This window comes from Humulus lupulus, chromosome 9 (genome assembly GCF_963169125.1).
Source record: "Humulus lupulus chromosome 9, drHumLupu1.1, whole genome shotgun sequence".
Lineage (NCBI taxonomy): Eukaryota > Viridiplantae > Streptophyta > Magnoliopsida > Rosales > Cannabaceae > Humulus > Humulus lupulus.
Window position 1 is genome coordinate 11,266,775 of NC_084801.1, and position 22,578 is coordinate 11,289,352.

Below are 22,578 nucleotides of genomic sequence, written 5' to 3' on the forward strand. Positions count from 1 at the left end.
TTTGGCAATAGATAATTATATGAATAAGGAAAGAGATTAGTGCTAAATGATGAACCGTAATAGATGAATGATCTCAAAGGAAGATTATAACTCGAATACTTTTTTTAGGTGGTTCGAATGTTAAAATCCTTCTAGTCCACCAGCCAATATTATTGATATATCTTTGATATTCCTTACAAGGTATTTCTTTACAAATTCGAAGCCAACCTTTTGCAACTCTCAGGGTCTCCATATTTATAGGGAAAGGACGCCTGGGTGTTGGCAAAGGGGGTCATCCCGTGACCTTCTTACCCATCATGTCACTTCTGTGACATTCATGATTAATTCCTAAAACCTGACACTGAAGTGTGGTCTAATCAATAGGTAAAGGGGATAATGGGCCGCATGACCCAAACCAGTCGTGGGGTGGCTGAACACGCACGTTTATGTTGCGTGTCCGAGAATTCAGGAATGGGGTAGACACGTGATATCTGATATATGCACGTTTACATTGCGTGGTTGACTTTATAAAGGGTCAGACGTGTCAGCTCCAGCTCGTACCCCGAGCTTGATGTAGTCCCAGCTCGTGGTGTCCACGCTGCTGACCTAATCCCTGAGTATTATTACTAAACCATTGGCTACCTCGAGCTAAAGAGGTAGAGACTTGTAACAACAGCTCCGGGTAGGAGCTTCCACGTGGCTAATAGGATTATGCCCATTTTCAGCTCGCTAATAACCCGTGGATATCTAGGGCGTACATTTGCCCCCCAAGCCCCTGCTCGTGGCACATGACGTCACCTGCGGTCACAGTGGGGGCTTTTAGGCTTCCTTGTGGACTCTTGATATCCCGCCCATTACGCTGGTATCGGATACGTGGAGCATCGTGGTTGGTGACGGTCCGTCTTCCGAGAACCGCATTAAATGGCCTAGCCTGTCTTGGGCCGTCGTTTCGTCTTTCGAGTTGTGATCCTCGTATCCTACATTAAGACAATTGAACGACCCTCATTCTTTTACATTTTACGTATTTATAAGGCTGGCCACCTTTCGCATGAGCCACCATTTTATTTGAAATTTTTCTCTTCTTCTTTCTTCTTTCTTCTCAGTCTCAAAACCCTTTCTTTCTTCCGGTCACTATTCCCGACGTTCCTGAGTTTCAGACACGAGGGCTCTTTCGTGACTCCGGTACCAGCGATTCCAACGGGACTTCAACCCAGACGCTCCTTTCAGTCTTTACGCTGCGAAAAATTTCTGTAAGTCATCCGTTTGTTTCATGCTTTAAATGTTTTCCCTTTTCCTTGCTTAGGTAAACTTTCTTGTTAGCCGCATGCAATAGGTTGTTTGTCTTTCGTTTTTCTTTGCTGGTATTTTGTGCGTAGGTTTTTATCCTAGGGGTATTGACCGTAGGAAAGAGGATGCTTAGGAGCATGACTCATAGGATACAATTCCGGGGTGATTTTCTGGGAAAAAGTTTTTTATGCCTGTTTGGAACAACAAGTTTCTAGGGTGCAAAAACCGGGTAGCTTAGGGGACACACTTCACAGGCGGTTTTGCCTTTCGAAACTTTCCTTCTAAGACAAATTTTATCCTGACCCTCTTGACACATGGATCCCGAGCAATCGAGGACCCGTTGGGAGCACAGGTGCGTGTTCATAGAACCGCGTGGTCTCACTCGCCGCGGGCTGAGATTACCTCAACCCGTGTAAAGGAAACCCTTCTTCGCGCTAGATTCTTTCTTATGCTTAGGTCGCCTTTTCTAAACTTTCTTCTTTGTTCGTTAGGCGACTAGATGGGACCCAAGAAGAGCGCATCCAAGAAGAGTGCTGGCAGCTCGTCTTCTCAACAAGCCAGCAAAGGGAAAGAGGTCGCAACAGACTCCCTGATTCCCCACTTTGGTCCCACCGTGGAGAAGGAGGTCGTGGTGGGGCCCGACGCCTTTTTCGAGGCCTAGAGAATTGCCTCGAAGGTAAAAAAAAAATTATGAAAAAAAACATAATTTTTTTCTCTGGCTACTTATGTAAAAAAATTTGACTTTCATTCAACTAGTAAAAAGAAGGCTTACTAAGAATTTAAAAGTTTAAGACTTAGAGCATCCATGCTTTGCTCCATTCTTTAAAATATATCAAAAAATACACATTTTTTTATTTTATCTCTAAGTTTTACATTATACCATACATCATTTTCTATATATTTCTCTACATCATTTACATATTATATCTTTAAACATATTTTATTAATTAAAGTAAAATAAAATAATTGAAAAAGAAAAAAGAAAAAATAAATATATATACTAAATGGGAGAGAGAAAACTTATAAAGAAAAATAATAATATTAAAATATTATATAAATGATATGTAAATGTTATGTAAACGTAAATATAGATTAATTAGAATTTGTGCATAGCTATTATAAATATATGTATTAAGGAGCTGATGGAAGACGTTTTTGTGAGTTTTAGCTAAATATTATAGAGAAAATGTATTAAAAAATACATGTTTTTTTTAATAAAATTTACCTCAAACTTTTACATTATAGTATATATCAACTTCTCTATTTTTTCTCTACATCATTTAAATATTATATTTTAAAAAAATATTTTATTCATTTTAAGAAATAAAATAATTAAATATAATAGCACACTCATATATATATATATATACAAAAGTTTATAAAAAAATAATAAAATATTTAAAGCTTGACAACATATAAAGAAATACTATTCATTTAGGTAAAAAAATATAACTTTACATCACCCATTGAAAGACTATTTAACAATTTTTTCTCTATATTATAAAAAATTAAACATTTTACCTCTTCCATTAGGAGTGCTCTTAGTTGCTAAAATAAAAAGTATATTGACAGCATAAATATTTAAATTTATGCATAATTTTATGTCATTATTTCACTTAAATATCTAATTTTTAATATTTGTAAAATAAATTATAAATATTTTATTTTTTAAAACTAATTTTTATTTATTTATGTTTACATAAACAACTTAGGTATTTATACCGGTAATATTTATATTTAAAAAATAAAGTATTTATCAAATAACGGTTAAAAAAAACAAATTTGAGATATTGATGTTAAGTTAGATATTTAAATAAAACATAACCATAACCATAAACTTAAATATGTATGTTGCTAATATCACTTAAAACCATAAAATTCATAAGGACCAAATTGTAATCAGTAGTATAATTCAGGGACTAACAGAATCAAATACCCTTTTCTTTAGTTTTGTTTTGCCCTAATTGCCTCTGCTTTTTGCAACGTTCGCCTTCACCTGGTTGCTCTTCTCTTTCATCTCCCTTTGGGTATCTCCTGTAGACCGCCGGCCTCCCCAGTCCGCCAGCCGGATCGGCTGTCCTTGTCGTCGGACCATTGCTGCGGTCACATCTCGGCATCTCCGACTCCCTTGCACAGCTGCTGTCGCGACTAGTGTTGCTGTGGTCGTCTCTCTTCTTCACTCACCATCGCTCGCTGCCAAGAAATTTGTATGTGTTTGGGATTTTTCTCATGTCAGTTATATCATATTTTCCGTTTTGGGGGTAAATTCTTGTGTTAAGATTGGAGATTAGTTCAATATGTATGCCGAAAATCGATTGAATTTGATATAAAAAGCTTCGCCAGTGCTTAGGGTTAGGTTATAAATTTTTGTTCTTTTTTATATTTATTAATTATTTTTTTTTCCAACAAGGGCATTCAGTCTAAGTAAAAATTGGGGAAATTAGTGTTCTTTAGACTTGGATTTCAAAAGCCAGAAAGCAATTTAAGGGCTAGATTATTGGCAAAGAAATTTAACTGATCCATTCCGTTTCTCGTTTTGGCTTGTGCTCAGGTTAGGTTTTCTGAGTGGGTTCAATATCAAGGAAGGGCGTTTGAAAGAGTTAAATTTTCGTTAGGCAGTAATGGCACACAGGTTGCTTCGAGACGTAGAGGCCGACGGTTGGGAAAGATCGGACTTCCCCATAATCTGCGAGTCATGTCTTGGTGACAATCCTTACGTTCGGATGGTATGTATCTTTGATTTCAGATACTAGAGATATGAGTATTAACAGTTTATATTAATGTTTTGTAATTAGCACAAAAGCTTTATTCTATTTTTGTAGCCATTTTGTATTGAATTACTTTTCTCTCTGTTTTTGTTATGTGAATCATTGTTTCTTTGCTCCTTATTACATGTGAGTGTGACAACACCCTTGAAGATTCTTACTTGTTTAGCTCTTGACAATTGTCTACTTGTCCAAGCTGGAGCAAAATGCATTTCTTTAGAATGTGTTTGATTTAATCCAATATATGTTTTATATAGTTGTGTAATTTCTAGTTTCTACTAATGCTGTTGGTGTACATATACATGGAATGCAGACAAAAGCAAATTATGACAAGGAGTGCAAGATTTGTACACGACCATTCACAGTTTTCAGATGGAGACCAGGTCGGGATGCAAGATTTAAGAAATCAGAAATTTGCCAGACTTGCAGTAAAGTGAAAAACGTTTGTCAAGTTTGCCTTTTGGATTTGGAATATGGTTTACCAGTCCAAGTTCGAGATACTGCACTTTCTATTAATTCAAATGAGGCCATTCCCAAGAGTGATGTAAATAGAGAGTTTTTCGCTGAAGAACATGATAGGAAGGTATGTATAAATTTATTTTTATTTAATTTGGCAGTAAACAACAATATTGACAGTGACACTAAGAAAGAAATATATACTAGTCTACTTAATATGATGTCATTGTTTTTGTTAGGGTTTTCCTAAGCATGGATAGTTTTTCCAGTAAATTTTGGCTCCTAGTGGAGATCAACTTGATTGTTCCTATTTATGATTTTGATGATAGGATGTTAGCCCATTAATGCACTCTTTTGGATAATTGTAGTTTGATGAGAGAAGTGAACTATATGTATATGTGCTTTTGTTTGCTTGTGGTGTCTTTGTTGGAATTGCTAACCATGAAGATGGCTGCAATCACTTAAGAATCCTTTTGCTTTCTTGTTGATAGTTAGTTTGATTCGATCTTAATGCAGGCTAGAGCTGGTTTGGATTATGAATCTTCTTATGGAAAGGTGCGGCCAAATGACACCATTTTGAAGCTTCAAAGAACAACACCTTATTACAAGAGGAATCGAGCCCATGTTTGCAGTTTCTATATTCGTGGTGAATGCACTAGGGGTGCTGAGTGTCCTTACAGGCATGAGATGCCGATAACTGGGGAGTTGTCGCAACAAAATATAAAAGATCGATACTATGGGTATGTTCAATAGGGAATAGTTGTCAATTTAATTATGGATATGAATAATTTATATGATGCCTTTCTTCTTCTTCGAAAGTGTGTTTCTAGTTAATCTCTCATCTGCATGGTGAAGGGATCACATATATTAATTGGTATTTGTCATTAGTAGATGTGGGCTAGTTGCTTGTTTCTTTGAGTTAATGGTTTACTCAAGGTTTTAAATAGCTTATTTGGGTACTTGAGGGTTTTGCTTTAGCTCAACGATGCTTGGCTTCTAGGCAGACTGAGGCAGCAATCATAGGCTTTTACTTTAATAACAAATATAGAAAATGTCATGTAGAAATTATGTAGTAGTATAAAATACTTGATAACAATATGATAAACTAATTCATAAAGAGACAGTTGCAGAACAAAGCTGTAGAATTTAAGAAAATTATCCATCAATAGCTCGTACAAACTAAAGTTCTCAAAATCATGAATCCTTTTTGCAAACAATTTGTCATCTTAAAGGTCAATGAAGTTCTTCTCAACACATTTTTGCCTATATGTAATATGTATCACACATTTGTTCTTACAAGTTGAAGATTTGGTGTTTACTTGTTATTTATCTTAACTACTTTTAGTTGATGGTTAAAATGTTAGCTTGTAACTCATTTTTAATGTGAACAGAGTCAATGATCCTGTAGCCCAGAAGCTTCTCAACAAGGCAGGAGAGATGCCGTCTTTGGAACCACCGGAGGATGAGAGCATCAGAACGCTTTATGTGGGTGGGCTTGATGCAAGAGTTACTGAGCAGGATTTAAGAGATAACTTTTATGCTCATGGGGAGATTGAATCCGTTCGGATGGTACTACAGCGAGCATGTGCCTTTGTGGCCTACACAACTAGAGAAGGTGCAGAGAAGGCTGCAGAAGAGCTCTCAAACAAACTCGTAATTAAGGGTTTGAGGTTGAAGCTTATGTGGGGTAGGCCACAAGCACCCAAACCAGAGAGTGATGTCTCTGATGAAGCGAGACAGCAGGCAGCAGTAGCTCACAGTGGGTTATTACCTCGAGCTGTCATATCTCAACAGCAATTTCAATCTCAAGACCAATCTGCACCAATGTACTACAACATCCCTCCCCCTTCTCAGCCAGAGAGAAACTTTTATCCGTCAATGGATCCTCAGAGAATGGGTGCTATTGTTTCCTCTCAAGAGGGTGCTTCTAGTGGATCCTCAGGGTCAGGTGAGAACAAATCACAAGACAAGCAGCAGCAGCAGGGGCAGCATTTTGCTTACCATCCTAGGCCTCCACAACATGGCCAATATCATCAACAGTATTATCCACCATACGGTGGGTATATGCATCCGCCACCACCACCAGGTCCACCACCACCTTATCAGCAGTACCCTGCACCACATCATTCCGCAATGCCACCACGACAACCCCCTCCTCCAGTAAACCAGCAGCAGTATCAGCATCCTGCTGCTTCAGCCTCTGCTCCGGCAGGATCTGTAGCATCGGGTTCCAACCCTCCAGGGTCATCTGGATCTGCTGCCCCTACATCATCATCATCTTAGCTATAAACTTACATGTGCTGTTTTTGGATTGTGGCTGTATAGTGCACTGTTTTTGCTTAGTTGACTCTTAACTGGCTTTGTCTTCTGAATTGTGAAGATCTATGTATTCAGCGGCTTGCGTACACACCCACAAATCTTTATGATTATGGTGTTTAGTTGGTTATATCAATTGCATGATGTTCATTTCATTATATTTTTTGCTAATTCACCTGCGTATATACTATGACATATTGTCATATACATCACATAATCCAAAATATATATTTTTTTGAGAGAAAAAAAGGATTTTTGTTTGATAATGCCCCAGAGACAATATTAATTGTCTTTTAAAATGTTATTGATGCAAGTTGTGTTAGATTTTTCCAAGAGAGCTCTCAGCCATTTAAATCTTGCAAGTATTGTTGTACAATTTGCCTATTGATAAAAACATCTAGTTTAGAGGATTTGATTCAAAACTCTCCATTATCATTTGTCTCATAAAGCAGAAATTATATGTAGGGGATTTAGTTAGTCTATTCTATTTTTACCCAAAATTTTAAAACTGATAATTAGTACACTTTTTTTAATCAAAATACCTATTTTACTCTTTCAAAGCATGAATGAAAATCATAATTAATTAAAATATAAACCAAAACCATTTAAAATGTAAACTACCAGGCTTTAAAATATAAACTATAAGCTAAAAATGTAGACCTAAAAATAAAATGTGGTTATTTATGGTTCATAAATGTAAACCACGAGACTAAAATGTAATCCAAAGATATTTTAGTCGCTGTGTCTCTCATATGTGACTATTTATAGTTAATAAAAGATAAAAGTAAGTAGTTTTCAAAAAATCCTATTGAAAAACTATAACACTACAAATAACATTCAATTAATTAATAAATAAAATTATAATTTTTTTCTTTCTCAAGACTTATCCCACTTTAAAAAATAAATTCAAAACACAATAGTTAGCATATATTATCATTCTTCCATACAATACAGACTCAAGAACATATAAAATATGTATTATACAATTTTACAAGACAAGTGGTAATTAAAAAAGTCATTTGAATAAAATCAGATCATAATAAATATTAGGCATCAATGAATATTATTAATACGACAAGCGATAATCTCTTATTTCAAAATCTCTGTATCTAAAAAATACATGTCGAAGTATTTTTTTTCCAATATTTTTTTATAGTAGTGTTCGTTGTAGTTACAATATATATCCTACAAATTTTTAAAAAATTTCAAATAATTTAGAGTATCGAAAACAAATTTGTATTTTTTTAACACGTGTGGTAAACTAGAATATCAAGAACTTTGTTTTAGTTACTATAAACTATTTGAAATTTTGTAAAAATTTGCAGAAAGTATGTTGTAACTACAACAAATATCGCTACAAAGAAAAATTAGAAAAAAAATGCCCCGACATGTGTTTTTGAAGTCAGAAGTTGACTAAATAATTGAAATAAAAGTTTACTATAATACTCTTTTAATGGGTTATATTAAATCTCGTCAAACTCTCTAGTTATATACTATTTATATAGCCAATGGTTCCATCGTATCTCGTATGGAGGCTTGCATCCCCATTTTTTATTAGTAAACATGTCATTTGTTTTTGATATGATTTAAGTGTTGAATATTTTTTACAAGTGATTGTCCTTTTCTGAAAAGTGAACTTAGGATCTGGACCTAAATTGATTTAATGAAGTAATAAAATACTTATTGTAGCTAGTTTTGGTAAACATTTTGTTATTTAGGATTAAACTATTAGTTTTACATAAGGTTAGAGTTGTCATTGCTGTTTGTTGATAATATTTTATTATGTATTCAAGGGTGTTACATTGAATTTACATTTTTTGACAAAGCATACAGATTAATGAATTACATACAAAGCAAATCAGATAAATTTCATATATATATATATATATATATATATATGAAATTTCTTTGGTAGTGCCTTCAAAAAGAGCCTTACCAGTAGGGCTCTTTTGTGTTCTCAACCTATGAACAGTTTTCGACGCGATTTTTTTTTTATGATCGTGTATATTGTAATTATTTAGAACATCCTGCAAATTTTCAGAAAATTCCGAATAATTTACAGTGTCGAAAACTAAGTTCAATCATGCTATTTTCCACTCGCATAAAAAAATTAGTCACGCGTGCAACTTGTTTTTATACTAGTTTTCGGCACTGTAAATTATTCGAAATTTTCTAAAAACTTGCAGGATGCTCTAAATAACTACAATATACATGGTCATAAAAAAATCGAGCCGAAAACTATTCACGGGTTGAGAACACAAAAAAGCCCTACCAGTAGGGCTCTTTTTGAAGTCCCTACCATAGAATTATCATATATATATATATATATAAATATATAGGGGAATTCTCTTATAGGAGCTTCACTTTAAGCCCTACCGGTAGGGCTCTCACTGTTTACAACCCGTGAACAGTTTTCGGCGCGATTATTTTTTATGACCATGTATATTGTAGCTATTTAGAGCATCCTGCAAATTTTCAGAAAATTCCGAATAGTTTACAGTACCGAAAACTAGGTTCAAACATGTTGTTTTCCACGCGCATAAAAAAAATTAGTCACGCGTGCAACATGTTTGAACCTAGTTTTCGGTATTGTAAACTATTCGAAATTTTCTGAAAATTTACAGATGCTTTAATAGCTACAATATACACGGTCATAAAAAAAAGTTGCGCTAAAAATTATTCACGGATTGAGAAATACTGAAAGCCCTGCCTATAGAACTTTAAAAGGAAGCCCTATTAAAAAAAAATTGTCATATATATATAACAGGGACCGGTGATGTCCCGCTTAGAAGGAAGGCAGAATTTGTGCCGTCCCTTGATCCGGGCTATTAATTAAAGACAAAGCAATCTAACGGCTATAGTTATTAGGTGGTGTTTTAATCGTAGTCGTTCAATGGATCGTGTGGTTGAGAAGCCTCATAGGAGGAAGTATAACCTCATCTCTCTCATTTTTCTAAAGCCCAAAAAAGCTCCTTTGGATTTTTGAGAGCAATACACTAAACTATCTTTTATGCAAGGAAATTGAAAATTGCTCATAGTTTATGGTAAATGTGTAGTAGACCTGACCTGCTTGTTTGAGCAGCTTAGTTTATTGCATGCGCTCATTAGGTTAAAGTTTGGTTTGTCGATCAAGTTGGGGCATAAAATTTTCATCTTTAGCTTGCAAAGATGAACTTGGGGTGTTGATTAGAAGGAGACAAATGATGGTTATGTAGGTAAATGTCATGTGAAGGAATAGTATTCCATTGCTTTATTTCAACTATTGTGGCTTGAACTGGAATTAATCATATTAGGTAGCAATATACCTTTGTACATTTGTAGTTGTGACAGTACAGACGAGGCCAAAATTTTCTTATTGGGAAACTATTCTAGAAAGAAACACATTTCCATTTTCAATAATTTGCATCGATGGTTAGTGTTTAGTTGTTTTATTTAATAATTTGCTTGAAATTTGTCATTTAATATGGTAAATTATATATTGAAATACTATGTTCTATCCTCTGTTTTTTGTTTGCAAAGAATCTGTTAATTAATAACTTCAATATATTGAATCATTTACCATATCTCACATTGTAATGATCAGTTGCAGCTTTTAAAGCAACATTAGTGTACGTACGTACTAGAAATGTAGTACAAATCAATGTGATTATAATTGTAGTGTTGATATATTAGTAGCATCATGGTGAACGAGCCATTATAACAAGTGTCATCTAGATCAAAACTAAAGAGATCTTGGAGAAGAAAGTTAGTGATGAATCCAGGACCGTGGATGATAATCAGGAAGCTGATACAATTGAGTAGCTAAATCAGCAGCCTCGTGAAAGAAGAAGAAGAAGAAGAATGTTGGAAGCTAGCTGTGGTAAAAGTAGTAATCATGACATATCTAATTAATTTTATTTCGATTACACTTTAGTTATATTGGTTTCTTGTTCTTTTTAAAGAGAACTTGCTGAGGTGTCCAAATTGTTGAAGACCAATATATATATATATATATATATATATATATATATAGGAGAAGCTCATAATTATAAGGCAGAGGAGAGAAAGCTGAGAAGAGTGCTCAGGTTTTTTTTCAGATTGAAGAGGTTCATCAAAAAGTTCTAATACAGAAGGTTTCGGCTCAGAGAATTCCTAGGAGAGTTGAGTGAATTCTTGTATGAGTGTGTGAGGAAATCTTTGTATAGTGAGGAGTTCATTCTTGAGTGAAAATTAGAGAGTTTTTGGGAGAGATTAGCTTAGTAATCTACCGGCTTTCTTGTTTAAAGGATTGGTGTTTTTCAGACCAATTTGGAGCTGTTGTAACAGAGGTGTAACATTTGTCAAAAATCAATAAAATTTTTGGGGAAAGCTGGATGTAGGTTAACTATTTGTTAGCTGAACTAGGATAAAAATTTTGGTGTTCTTCTTCCTTATTTTCATATTTGCTTAATACTTATTTCTGTTCTTAATATTGTTAAATTGTTTATTCTGTTTGATTTGAATCTTTAAGATATTATAAGCTTAGAACTCAATTTTATACAGCTTTGATCTTCACCTATATTCTCAGTTTTCTTCCTACACTAGCTAGATGCATATTAATGTAATTTGGTAACAAGCGGATAATAAAATTAAAATCTTTGTGCTGTGTAACGTGTTCACTGTGCAATGCTTATTTAAGTTGAATGCATTTGCTTACTATCCATGCCTTGTCAGATCATCAAAATTACTTGTTTAACCCTACACTTATAAATAAAAAAAATGTTTACAGACGAATTTTAAAAGAAAATAAATTCCTACCCGGTCAACAAAACCCCGGTTACTACAGGTTTTAAATTCTTTGTGCAACTTACTGTGTGCCGTGACTCTATAAGTTTGGTCAGTAAAGTGTACAACAAATAATATTATATATAATTTGATTAATATGCTCGACTATGAGGTGGGTTGGAATCGGTGGCCATGTAATAGACATCTTTTTTCTGAAAAATGATTCTCACCCATGTGTTGATTTTACTGTAAGACATCATCTTATTTGAACTTAAAAATTCTCTTCTAATTGAAGTAATAAACAATCACTTGTGAGATTTCCAGCAAAATAATTTTGCTTGAGCATAGGAAAGAGTTACCTTAATTAAAGTAATAATTTGAAAGAAGATGAACTTCTGAGTATAGAAAAAAATTAATTACAATTCAATAGACTACCTAAAGGCGCACCCATGATGTAAAATAAAAACAAAGTTAAAATAAAAATGATCTAAAATGGCACAAAACAAACAAAATAAAAAAGGTTAAAAGGAGTCAAGTCAACCCAGCAACTCCAAAGCAAAACAGAGCAAAGTTTCAAAGTGAATTGGCTTTCCGGTTGATATTTCCAACAAAATAAAGCAATTACATGTATAGTTAGTTGTCTTTCTCTCCCTAATTTAGAGAGAATTTGCAAAGTCAGTGAAGGTCAGCTATACTAAGCTTTAGCCCCTAAGTATATCTCTGCTGCTTTCTGCTGGAAATTTCTGGCCAATACCAGTTTTCAAGTCTTAAGGTAGCTAGTTTCCTTTCATCTCTGCAGTTTTTCTATATTGCTGACATCTTTATAGAATGCACTAACTTTTTGCTTGTACTGGTTTTTGCAGTATGGATCGATTGGAAATGGAAACTAATTTAGAGCTACACTTTTGGCATTAATTGGTAAGAAAATTGGATATGTTCTGTGAAAATATAAATGGGTTTTCTTTTTTGAGAGCATTATTTTCCTATTTCTCTCGCCTTTAATTGCTTCTCTATGTGGTGGTAAATTGAGTGTTACAAGTAATCAGAAGTAATGTTAGGGTTCAACCATATAAAATCTTTCTAATAATTTCTATGCTAGGAAAGCTGAAAGCTCAGGTTGATTGTTGCATAAATAGTTGGTTTAATCTAATAACTAATTGGGATTTGATTGAATGTTGTTGCATAAATAGAAGTTGACAGAAGATTCTACACATACTTTTTTTTTTTTTCTTTTTTGAAATATCCAACTTGAGCTTCTTTGACATAATTAAATTTGGTTAATGCTAAGTACTGCTTCTACTCACAGTGTGAGAAGTCCTCTATTTGATTTGATGTTTTCTTTTAAATTTTGTTTTCATTAAATCAATCAATGACAAGTCTCTGATCAAGTAAAACTATTATGTAGAGAACCATTATTTGCTATTAATTCCAACTCAAAGATTTGTTACACCTTTTGGAGGTCAACTTTGAATTAAACATGAAGCCCTTATTATCAGTTGGAAAGTAGACTATTGCATTTTCCCCCTTCTTCTAGCTTTTCTAAGGCTAATCAAATTATAAGGAAATATATAGAGAAATTATGCCTAGTTTTGTGTGATCTTCATGTTCCCTCTGATGATCATCTCAAGTGCCAGAATGACAATCAGAGTGGCTGAATGTCTGGCAACCTGTAATGCTTGTATGCCTCTTTATTGCATTAGCTGTCTTTTTTTTTAAAGTTTCTGGTGATTTTAACTGTTATGAAACACCACTCTAATCCCCATGTTTTGTAATTTCTTCTAAAGACAATGGCTTATTACCTTCATCAGTCCCAGTTAAAATGACCATCTTGAAGGTTGTGAGGGTGTCCAAACTCTAAAAAGTAGGTATTATTCTCGATCTTGATCTACAGTAAAAAGCATACGACTTTTGCCATGATTTTAGCTTAATCATTGGTTGTTTTTATACTTGATGCAGTTACCATGGATGTCATTAGTCCCTTGGTGGGGATTTTAGATTTAATTTGCACACCCGTTGCAAGAAGGATTCAATGCTTAAAAAATGTTGAGCAACTTGAGAAAGTTCTGCATAATGATCTCGAGATACTAAAAGAAAGAGAAAATGACATCAAGCTGGAGATTGACAGGGGAACAATGAGCCAGAGAAAGAAGCTAAGAAGTGAGGCACAGTTGTGGCTCAAACAAGTGGAGAAGATACGGAATGAAGTGAGTGGCATAGAGAGTGACATTGTTGAAAAGAGGAGATTTTTTAAGGGATGTTGTCCCAACTGCTATTCAAGGTATAAATTAAGCAGAAGTATTGTAGAGAAGATAAGAGAAGTTAAAGAGCTTCAAGAGAGAGGAGCATTTGTGAATGGTTTGTTCATTGATTTATTGCCAGATAGGGGAAGGATTATACCGACATCATCATCGATAACAGAAACAATACCATCGAAAGTTTTACATGAGATCTGGGAATGTCTAGTAGATGACAATGTGCATAAGATAGGTATATATGGCATGGGTGGTGTTGGAAAGACAACTATCATGATGCATTTAAACAACCTACTCAGTGAGGATAAGATTTTTGATTTTGTCATTTGGGTGACTGCTTCGAAAAGCTTTGACTTGAAGAAGCTACAAACTGATGTGGCTAAAGGAATAGAGTTGGACTTCTTGGATGATGAAGACATGATCAAAAGATCAACCTTGTTGTTTGAGCACTTGCAGAGAATAAAAAATTTTATACTCATAATAGATGATTTGTGGTGTAAGTTTTCTTTAGAAGAGGTTGGAATCCCACAACCAAATAAAGAGAATGGTTGTAAAATAGTTTTCATCACTCGACTTATGGAAGTATGCCGAGGCATGGAAACACACAAGGAAGTTAAAGTGGATGTCCTTTCTGAGGATGTTGCCTGGAGCTTGTTTGCTGACAAAGCAGGAATCCACACAATCCACTCTCCTGAGATAGAAACTATTGCAAAGAAGATTTCAGAAGAATGTGGATGCCTTCCTCTAGCGATCCTCACTGTGGGGCGAGCCATGAGGAGAACTGATGATGAAAGAGTTTGGATGAATGCATTGGAAGAACTGAAAAGCTCAAAAGCTGAGATTGAAGGTATGGAAGAAGATGTCTTTGCACGTTTGAAGTTTAGCTATAATCACTTGAAGAATGACAGGTCTCGGGATTGTTTCTTGTATTGTGCCTTGTTTCCTGAGAATTCCAAGATTGATGTTGAATCACTGGTGCAATATTGGATGGCAGAAGGGTTGATAGAAGAAGTAGGTAATAGAGAGAATGAAATAAACAAAGGACATGCAATAATAAAGGAACTCAAAGATGCCTGCATGCTAGAGGGTATTGGAACAAGGTGGGTTAGAATGCATGATTTGGTGAGGGATATGGCTATTAGAATCACAAGTGACTGTCCAGTGTTCATGGTAAGGGCTGGTCTTGGTTTGACAACATTTCCAATGACTTGGAAGGAAAATGTAGAAAGGGTCTCCCTAATGGAAAACAACATGAATGTTCTTTGTGATATTCCCAAAAGTACATGTTTATCAACCTTGCTCTTGCAAAAAAATCCCCTTTCGAAAAAAATTCCAGACTCATTCTTTTTAAACATGCCCAATCTTAGAGTTCTTAATCTATCTGGAACTCTTATCGAATTGCTTCCCAATTCACTTTCTTGCTTACACAATCTTCGAGCGCTCCTCTTAAGTTCTTGTAACCTTAAGTCTCTACCTTCTCTAACAATGCTCATAGAGCTGAGAGTGTTGGACCTTTCAAATACTTTGATTGAAGAGTTGCCACATGATGTTGGAACCTTGATAAATCTCAGACATCTTGATATCTCTTACACTGAAGAATTGGAAATCTTTCCTGTTGGACTTATCCCTAGGCTGTCTCGACTAGAATATTTAACCATGTTTAGAAGCAATTGGAGATGGTCAAAGAATTCACAAGAAACTGGAAGGGGAGTAGTTTGTGATGAAATCATCAAATCAACACAACTAACTAGTCTAGGTCTTACCTTTGAGGACTTAGACAGCTTCAACAGTTACATGAGATCAGGACACTGGCGAGAGCTTAAAAGCTACCATATTGGTGTAGGACTTTTGTCAAGCTTTTCACCAAAATCCAAAGAAGCTTGTAGCATTGAAATTCAAGGCTGTAACCTGTCTAGTAGTGGAAATTCCATTGAGATACCAGAAAACACTCAACAACTAGCATTACAGGGTTGTCATGATATTGTTGTTCTGTCAAAATTGTCAAACTCATCAAATTTGGCTGAAGTCAATGAATGTTATGTGTCCACCTGTAATAGGTTGGAGTATATCATAACACCCGATGGGACTTATTTTCCAAAGCTAAAGAGTTTAGTCCTCCGAAAACTCTCTAAATTGAAAGCTATTTGTGATGGAGCTGTGGAAGATAATGTACTTTCTAGGCTAAAAACTCTGCATATTCACAATTGCAATAGTCTCAAAACTATATTCTCTACTGGATTTTCACAGTGCCTTGAGAATCTTGAAGAGCTTGAGATATGGAATTGTCCTTCCTTAGAAGAGATTGTTGAAGGAGAGGAATTAGGAATTGTTGACAATTCTACTTCTCCATCTCTAAGAGTCCCCAGACTAAAGAAAATGGACTTGTCTACTTTACCGGAGTTGAGAAGTATTTCCACAAGGGAACTTGCTTGTAATTCATTGGATTCTATTGATGTGTGGGACTGTGAGAAGCTAAAGAAGCTGCCTTTCTCAATGGACAACTTTCCAATCTCTCTCAAGCACATTGGAGGAACCAGAAAGTGGTGGGATGAGTTGTCTTGGGATGATCCTAGTCCCAAAAGTTTCCTAGAGCCGTTTTTCAGGGAAGACAGATTAGAAGAAACAACTTAAAAATCAGACATTTCTCAATGATAACCTTCACGAGTGGTGAAGAATGAAGAGAATTTCATTTGATTGGTGGCTTCTGCTCTGTCTAGAAACAGGATAATTGGGAAAAGGAAACCAACTTCGCCATTTTTGATTCAAATGTTTCCTTGTTAGTTCATAACAACCAACTTTGTAAGGGGTTTTATGAAGATGGAACTTGAAGAGTGCTGCTATGTTTAAGTTATCATCATGAATCTTTTCATTGGTAAAATCCTTCGATACGAGGAAGAAAGAGTTTCTGGTATGCCTGTTATCCTATTCTCTTAATTGGGGTTGTGTTAACAGAGCATATTTTCCATTGTTTCACAATAAGATGTTCATACTTCATAGTCCCTCATCTATTCTGACTAGTCAAATTCTTTAATTGTTGGGATAAAGGTGTACCACTACCAATGTATTATAGTCACTAGTTAGATCATATTAGATTGCAATGTATCCAAAATAAGATCTTACACATTATTTTGTGCAATAAGAAAATTTATTAATCACTTCTATGTATTATACCAATTTTCATTCATATTTGTTTTGAAATATAGGCAATTTCATCACTCTGTATTTACAATTCTACACTGACATTTTGTGATCCCCTTGACTGCATAAACAATGAAGTTGTTGAAATGGGGGACATGGTCATCAATAACAAAATCAATTAATTTAATCTATTTTTTGGTTAAGAAATTTTTTGGTTAAAAAAACATAGAACTTATTGAATTTTTTTTTGAGCAAATCATAATAGATTAATTTTGGTAGATTTTTGCAAATAAATAATCACGTAAAACAAAAATAGTAATTTTTAATTTACTATTTTAACAAAATTTTAATTTATTATATTTAACAAATTAAAATATAAAAGATATTTACTTTTTTTAACCACAGAATTTGTCTTTGGAATAGAGCACACACGGTAGTCTAAGAGTAGTTGTTTGAGTCAAATATTGTGGTCAGATATCTTGAACCAACTACATTCCAGGACCCTTTTTAATTTTTAGGCTATTAGATGTGCTGAGGCTTTAGAAAAAAAATTATAATTTAATAAAAAGAAAATAAGTGTTTCAGTCTCACATATATATATATATATATATATGAGTGTGTGAGTCGGCTAGCATCATTCGTTTACTAAAAGGCTGCTGAAATGGATTTTAAAAAAAAAAATTATAAGCCACGTAAGAAATACCCTATATATTAATACTAACGTACAAAATTATAGACATGTATAATATTTAATTAAAACTCAAGAATTAATATTTAATAATATAAAAATGGTAGTTTACTAAAGTCGAGAACTTTGTCATTTAATTAGTATAATTCAACATATATATTATTGCTGTGAAAAATAATATAGATATAGTTATTGACTGCTATATATAGGTCTTCTATATATAATGTCAAGTTGTCAACTAATTCAATTTATAAATTGAGTAAACCATATCGTGCGCACAAGGGAGAAGTTCACCTTATCAGATCCTCCGGCGACCAAGCTGGATCTGTTGTGTTCATCAAGGTTAGTGTATTTATTTTTATTGAAGTTTATATTTACTCTTATTAGGATTAATCATTTGGGGGAGTGAGTTTGGTTTGACTCTCTATTTAATTTATTCAGTTTGTTTTATACTTCCACAGAAAAGAAAATTTATACGAAGCCAAAAAATCTTACAGAAGCGTTATTAGCGGCCATGGACTAGTAAGTTTGCTTTGATCTTTTTCTTGTATTTATTATTCAGTTTATTTTTCCTGTTTTTTCATTAGCGATGAGAGAATTGGTTCATAGGAACTAAAAATAAAAAAACTTATTATAAAGAAGTAGTTTATATGTAAATGTAGTATTAATGAATATAAATAATAAACATATGAAAAAAACAATATATATAGTTATATACATATATAGAACAGTTAACCACGGTTTCTTCTGATGCATTGACCCACTTATACGAGTTCAAACCCCTACGCAAGTAATAAAAAAACCTAAATAACAACATTATATAACTTAGATATATGTTATTTTTGTGTTTAATCTATATACTATATATATATATAAATAATATAAATATAATTCATATAAATTGTACACATGGACGTGGGTGATATGATTCTTTGATGTCAGACTTGAGTTTTTTTTTTTCATTTATTACACGAATTTTTAGATACTTCCTCAAATTTTTTGATACCAAAGTAAGTCTAATTAATAAAAGGTAGACATATATTATTTATAAATTAGTAACTCATTCTTCTTCTTCTTCTTCTTTATTATCTTTTTATCCCTTACAGTATTATTTTATAGCCCTTTCATTTATTAGTTTATATCAAAATACTATTTTGTATTAAATCAATATAAAACATTCATCTAGCATAGTTTTTTCAAATTTATTTTTAGTACAACTAATATTTTTTTTTAAATTATACTAAAACCCTATTATATTTATAATTTTAATTATTCAGAAACCTAAAACAGAAAAAAAAACTAATTACTTTTCCTTTTTTCTTTATATTTTTTATTAATTGAAATAACAATAAAGTAATTTTTTTAATTATTACTTCAAAAAAAGTATTTTTTAATTTGAAGTTTTTAATTAATTATTATTTTCTAATAATGTATAAAAATCTAAGAATTTTTTTCCCCAAATCAACTAAATGATGAGAGATTCATAAATATTTGATTTAAAAAAAAAATACTTATAAGATTTAAAAATTTGTTATCATTTAAAGTAAATAAAACTAAGAAGGAAAAAGATAATTAAAAACTGGTTTTTTTAATTATTTTTATAATATATTAGATACATTCAGTTCAAAGGATGTTTTATATTAACAAATACATGATGGTGTTAGTGAATAAAATAATATGGTAAAATAGAACTTTTTGTTGACTATAACAAGTTGTACCCAATAATTTATGTTAAATTAATTGCATACATAACAAGCACTTAAAAAAAGTTATCATTTAGTCATAATTGTTTTCTAACAACTTATATATATACTAGGTATAATCAAATGCACGTTTAGTTTTATTTAGAAAAATTAAACCAAAATATTATTTATGATTTTTTTTTAAAGAAAACTATAATATAATAACATTTTAGATCACAAATTGTCCTATCTAAAATATAAAACATTCATAATATTATTCATATCACACCTAACATGATAGTTGAAAAAAATCTTGTTTATTCTTGATAGAAGATAAATGTTATACTAATTTATATGTGGTTACACAATCATATTATTTGTACACAATGTATTTATAATGATTGTTGTTATTTAATATGAATATATATATTTATATAAGTTAGATTAAGCAATAAAAAATATATTTTTTAAATATAAATAATAAATTTTTTATTTAAAATTAAGATTATGTATTTTATATTTTTTTGGTGAATAAGAATCTTTGAATTGCTTGCAAAACTCAAATACATCAACTAATTCTTACAAAACCAACTACCCGTGAACCCCCTGAACTAAATTCTCCCCTATATGACACTACATGTATACTCAAACCAATCTCTATATACATTCTTTGCCTTCCTTGGCATTATATGAAACATTCGAAATTTAACCTCATTTTGCATTCTCTGTACAGTATGATTAATACACCAGACTTTGTGATTCCAAAGAGCATAATTCCTTACTAACCAAATGTGGTAAACAAGGGCTGCCAGAACAACAATAATGATTTGTTTCCTCACCTTGATGATTTGTTTTGCTTTATCTATCCAAAGAAGTAATCTGCCATTATCCTTTGCTCGAGTTCTCCAACTCAGCCAGGTTTTCAGTCGAGCAAGGCAACTTCGGCTGTAGGGGCAAGCGAAAAATAAGTGCTGCTCATCCTCATCTTGATCTCCACACAGTAGGCAAGAGTGATCAATAGATGGATCATATTTACTAATCTGAACTCGGGTGCGAAGTTTCTCCTTCATTGCCAACCAAAAAATGAATCTATGCTTGGGAATATTGAGTCTTCCCCAAACATAATTGTTCCATTGCACTCGATTAGTAATCAGATAAAGAAAGGCATACCGTTGTTGGATGCTATATCCTTCAGCGATGAAAGTGCTCAAATCAATCTTAGTTTTTATGATGTCCTTGACTGCTACTATCTTTTTCCAATACCAACTGCAATTAGGGAGGGCTGAATTATTCCACCAATTCCCATTAGACAAGTAGACACTATGTATCCATCTAACCCAAAGATTATCCTTTTTAGCAGCAATCGCCCAAACATATTTCCCCATAGCTACTGTGTTCCAATTAATCACATTGCGAAATCCTAAACCTCCAGTCGATTGAGGAAGACAAACATTCTCCCACGCTACTTGACCCGGACTCGAGCCTTTAGCCGTCCCTTTCCAAAGCAAAGCTTGACAAATTGATTCCATCCTCCTCAACAAAAGTTTAGGCAAAATCATGATTTGAGCCCAATAAGAATGAATTGAGATCAAAACTGAGTTTATAAGAGTTACTCGCCCCATATAAGAAAGATTCCTCGAACTCCGTATATGAATCATCTGAACCATGTTATCAATAATGTTTCCACAATCAGCAGAACTGATTCTTTTTTAGAAAATCGGAATACCCAGGTATTTCAGTGGTAAATTGCTTCTCGTGAATCCTGAAGCAGCCAACACTCTTCTCACTTCCGCTTTTGCCATGCCACTACAATAGATTGCTGATTTTGTTACATTAGGGAGAAGGCCAGATGTTTTAGAAAACAATTTGAGCCCCCTCAGCAGTAAAAAGATTGACACAAAATCTCCATGACAGAAAAGGAGAAGATCATCTGCAAAGCACAAATGATTCAATCTCAATTGAGCACACCTATCATGAAACTTATATCCTGCCATATTTCCAACCTTTGACATTATCCGAGACAGATATTCCATGCCTAGCACGAACAACAATGGTGACATCAGATCACCTTGTCTCAAACCCCTCTTAGAAGCAAAAAAACCATGCATTGTTCCATTAATCATCAAAGAGAACTTCGGTAATCTGATGTAAGTCATGATGAGGTGAGTAAATTCCTGGGGGAACTTAAAAGCAATTAACATTTCTTCAATAAAATCCCACTCCACCGTGTCATATGCTTTTCTCAAATCAATCTTTATCATACAGCTCGGTTTACTACTTTTCCTTCCATAATGACGCACCAAATCTTGACAAACCATGATGTTATGAGCTATATATCGCCCATGAACAAAGCCCCCCTGGTTCTTAGCTATTAAATTAGGCAGAATCTTCCTCAATCTTGAACAAATTAACTTTGTGGCTGCCTTATATAACACATTATAGCAAGCTATAGGTCTGAAATCACTCACATTATTTGGGCATTTATATTTTGGAATAAGTGTAATCGTCGTAGCATTTAATTCTTTTAAGAAATTTCCAGTTCTTAAAAAGGAGAGAATTGCATTACAAACTTTTGAGCCAACTAAGTCCCAGTTATCCTGAAAAAAGAAGCTACCATATCCATCCAGCCTTGGCGCCTTCATCCCCGGAATTGCCTAGAAGATCCTTTTAACCTCTTGCTGAGAAAAATCAGCTTGAAGGATTCGAATATGATGAGCTAAAAGCAACGATCCCCTCTCCACTATAGCTGTAATAACTGTCAGCCTATTAGTCATAGTAGTACCCAAAAGTTCTTGATAATAATGTAAAAAAGCAGCCTTGACATCTTCTGAATTATCTACCCAAATCCCTCTCCCATTCTTAATTGAATTTATTCTATTATGAGCCCGTCTTGCCTTCAAAGATGCATGAAAAAATGTAGTGTTTTCATCCCTAAGGTGAGCCCAGTTTGTCTTAGCTTTTTGAGCTAAAAACATACTACAAGCTTTGCTTTATTGAATATAATTACCTTGAGCCTCCTTTTCCTTATAAATGAGAAAACCATTCAAAGGATCCTGTTGCAAAGCATCCTGACAAGCAAGCATGATCTGTTTTGCTTGTAACTCAGCTACTTGGATATCATTGAAGCCTTCCCTGTTAATATCCAAGAGCAATCTCTTTAATCTCTTTAGCTTCTTGACTACTTTATACATAGCTGTACCTAAGATAGCCTTTTCCCAACTAGCTTTTACAAGCGCATCGAAATTCTTTGCATCCCTCCACATTCTGTAGTA

General features: G+C 33.6%; 3 protein-coding genes across 4 annotated transcripts; 2 read left to right on the forward strand and 1 right to left on the reverse strand.

Moving 5' to 3' along the window:
• The first annotated feature begins 3,201 nt into the window (after positions 1–3,201).
• On the forward strand, positions 3,202–6,961 carry LOC133802382 (zinc finger CCCH domain-containing protein 40-like). Its single transcript, XM_062240681.1, has 5 exons — positions 3,202–3,473; positions 3,818–3,992; positions 4,345–4,614; positions 5,004–5,227; positions 5,879–6,961. The coding sequence occupies exons 2-5, from the start codon at positions 3,888–3,890 to the stop codon at positions 6,768–6,770; spliced, it is 1,491 nt and encodes a 496-aa protein (XP_062096665.1). The 5' UTR covers positions 3,202–3,473; positions 3,818–3,887; the 3' UTR covers positions 6,771–6,961.
• Positions 6,962–11,763: 4,802 nt separating this feature from the next.
• On the forward strand, positions 11,764–16,982 carry LOC133800451 (disease resistance protein At4g27190-like). 2 transcript variants are annotated; one of them, XM_062238410.1, is made up of 4 exons: positions 11,764–12,318; positions 12,410–12,464; positions 13,331–13,411; positions 13,503–16,982. In XM_062238410.1, exon 4 carries the CDS (start codon positions 13,508–13,510, stop codon positions 16,427–16,429), a length of 2,922 nt encoding a protein of 973 aa, XP_062094394.1. In that variant the 5' UTR covers positions 11,764–12,318; positions 12,410–12,464; positions 13,331–13,411; positions 13,503–13,507; the 3' UTR covers positions 16,430–16,982. The 2 variants fall into 2 exon arrangements, with proteins under 2 accessions (XP_062094394.1, XP_062094392.1); XM_062238408.1 differs by having other exon boundaries at positions 11,765–12,318; positions 13,331–13,407.
• Positions 16,983–19,929: 2,947 nt separating this feature from the next.
• LOC133799418 (uncharacterized) lies at positions 19,930–20,973 on the reverse strand. Its single transcript, XM_062237436.1, has one exon. It carries the CDS (start codon positions 20,971–20,973, stop codon positions 19,930–19,932), a length of 1,044 nt encoding a protein of 347 aa, XP_062093420.1.
• Between the last annotated feature and the right edge of the window lie 1,605 nt (positions 20,974–22,578).

Coding starts and splice junctions, on each gene's coding strand:
- LOC133802382 (XM_062240681.1), top strand. CDS start 3,888: ATGGCACACAGGTTGCTTCGAGACGTAGAGGCCGACGGTTGGGAAAGA. Junction 3,993..4,344: donor ACAATCCTTACGTTCGGATG/GTATGTATCTTT, acceptor CATGGAATGCAG/ACAAAAGCAAATTATGACAA. Junction 4,615..5,003: donor CTGAAGAACATGATAGGAAG/GTATGTATAAAT, acceptor ATCTTAATGCAG/GCTAGAGCTGGTTTGGATTA.
- LOC133800451 (XM_062238410.1), top strand. CDS start 13,508: ATGGATGTCATTAGTCCCTTGGTGGGGATTTTAGATTTAATTTGCACA.
- LOC133799418 (XM_062237436.1), bottom strand. CDS start 20,973: ATGGTTCAGATGATTCATATACGGAGTTCGAGGAATCTTTCTTATATG.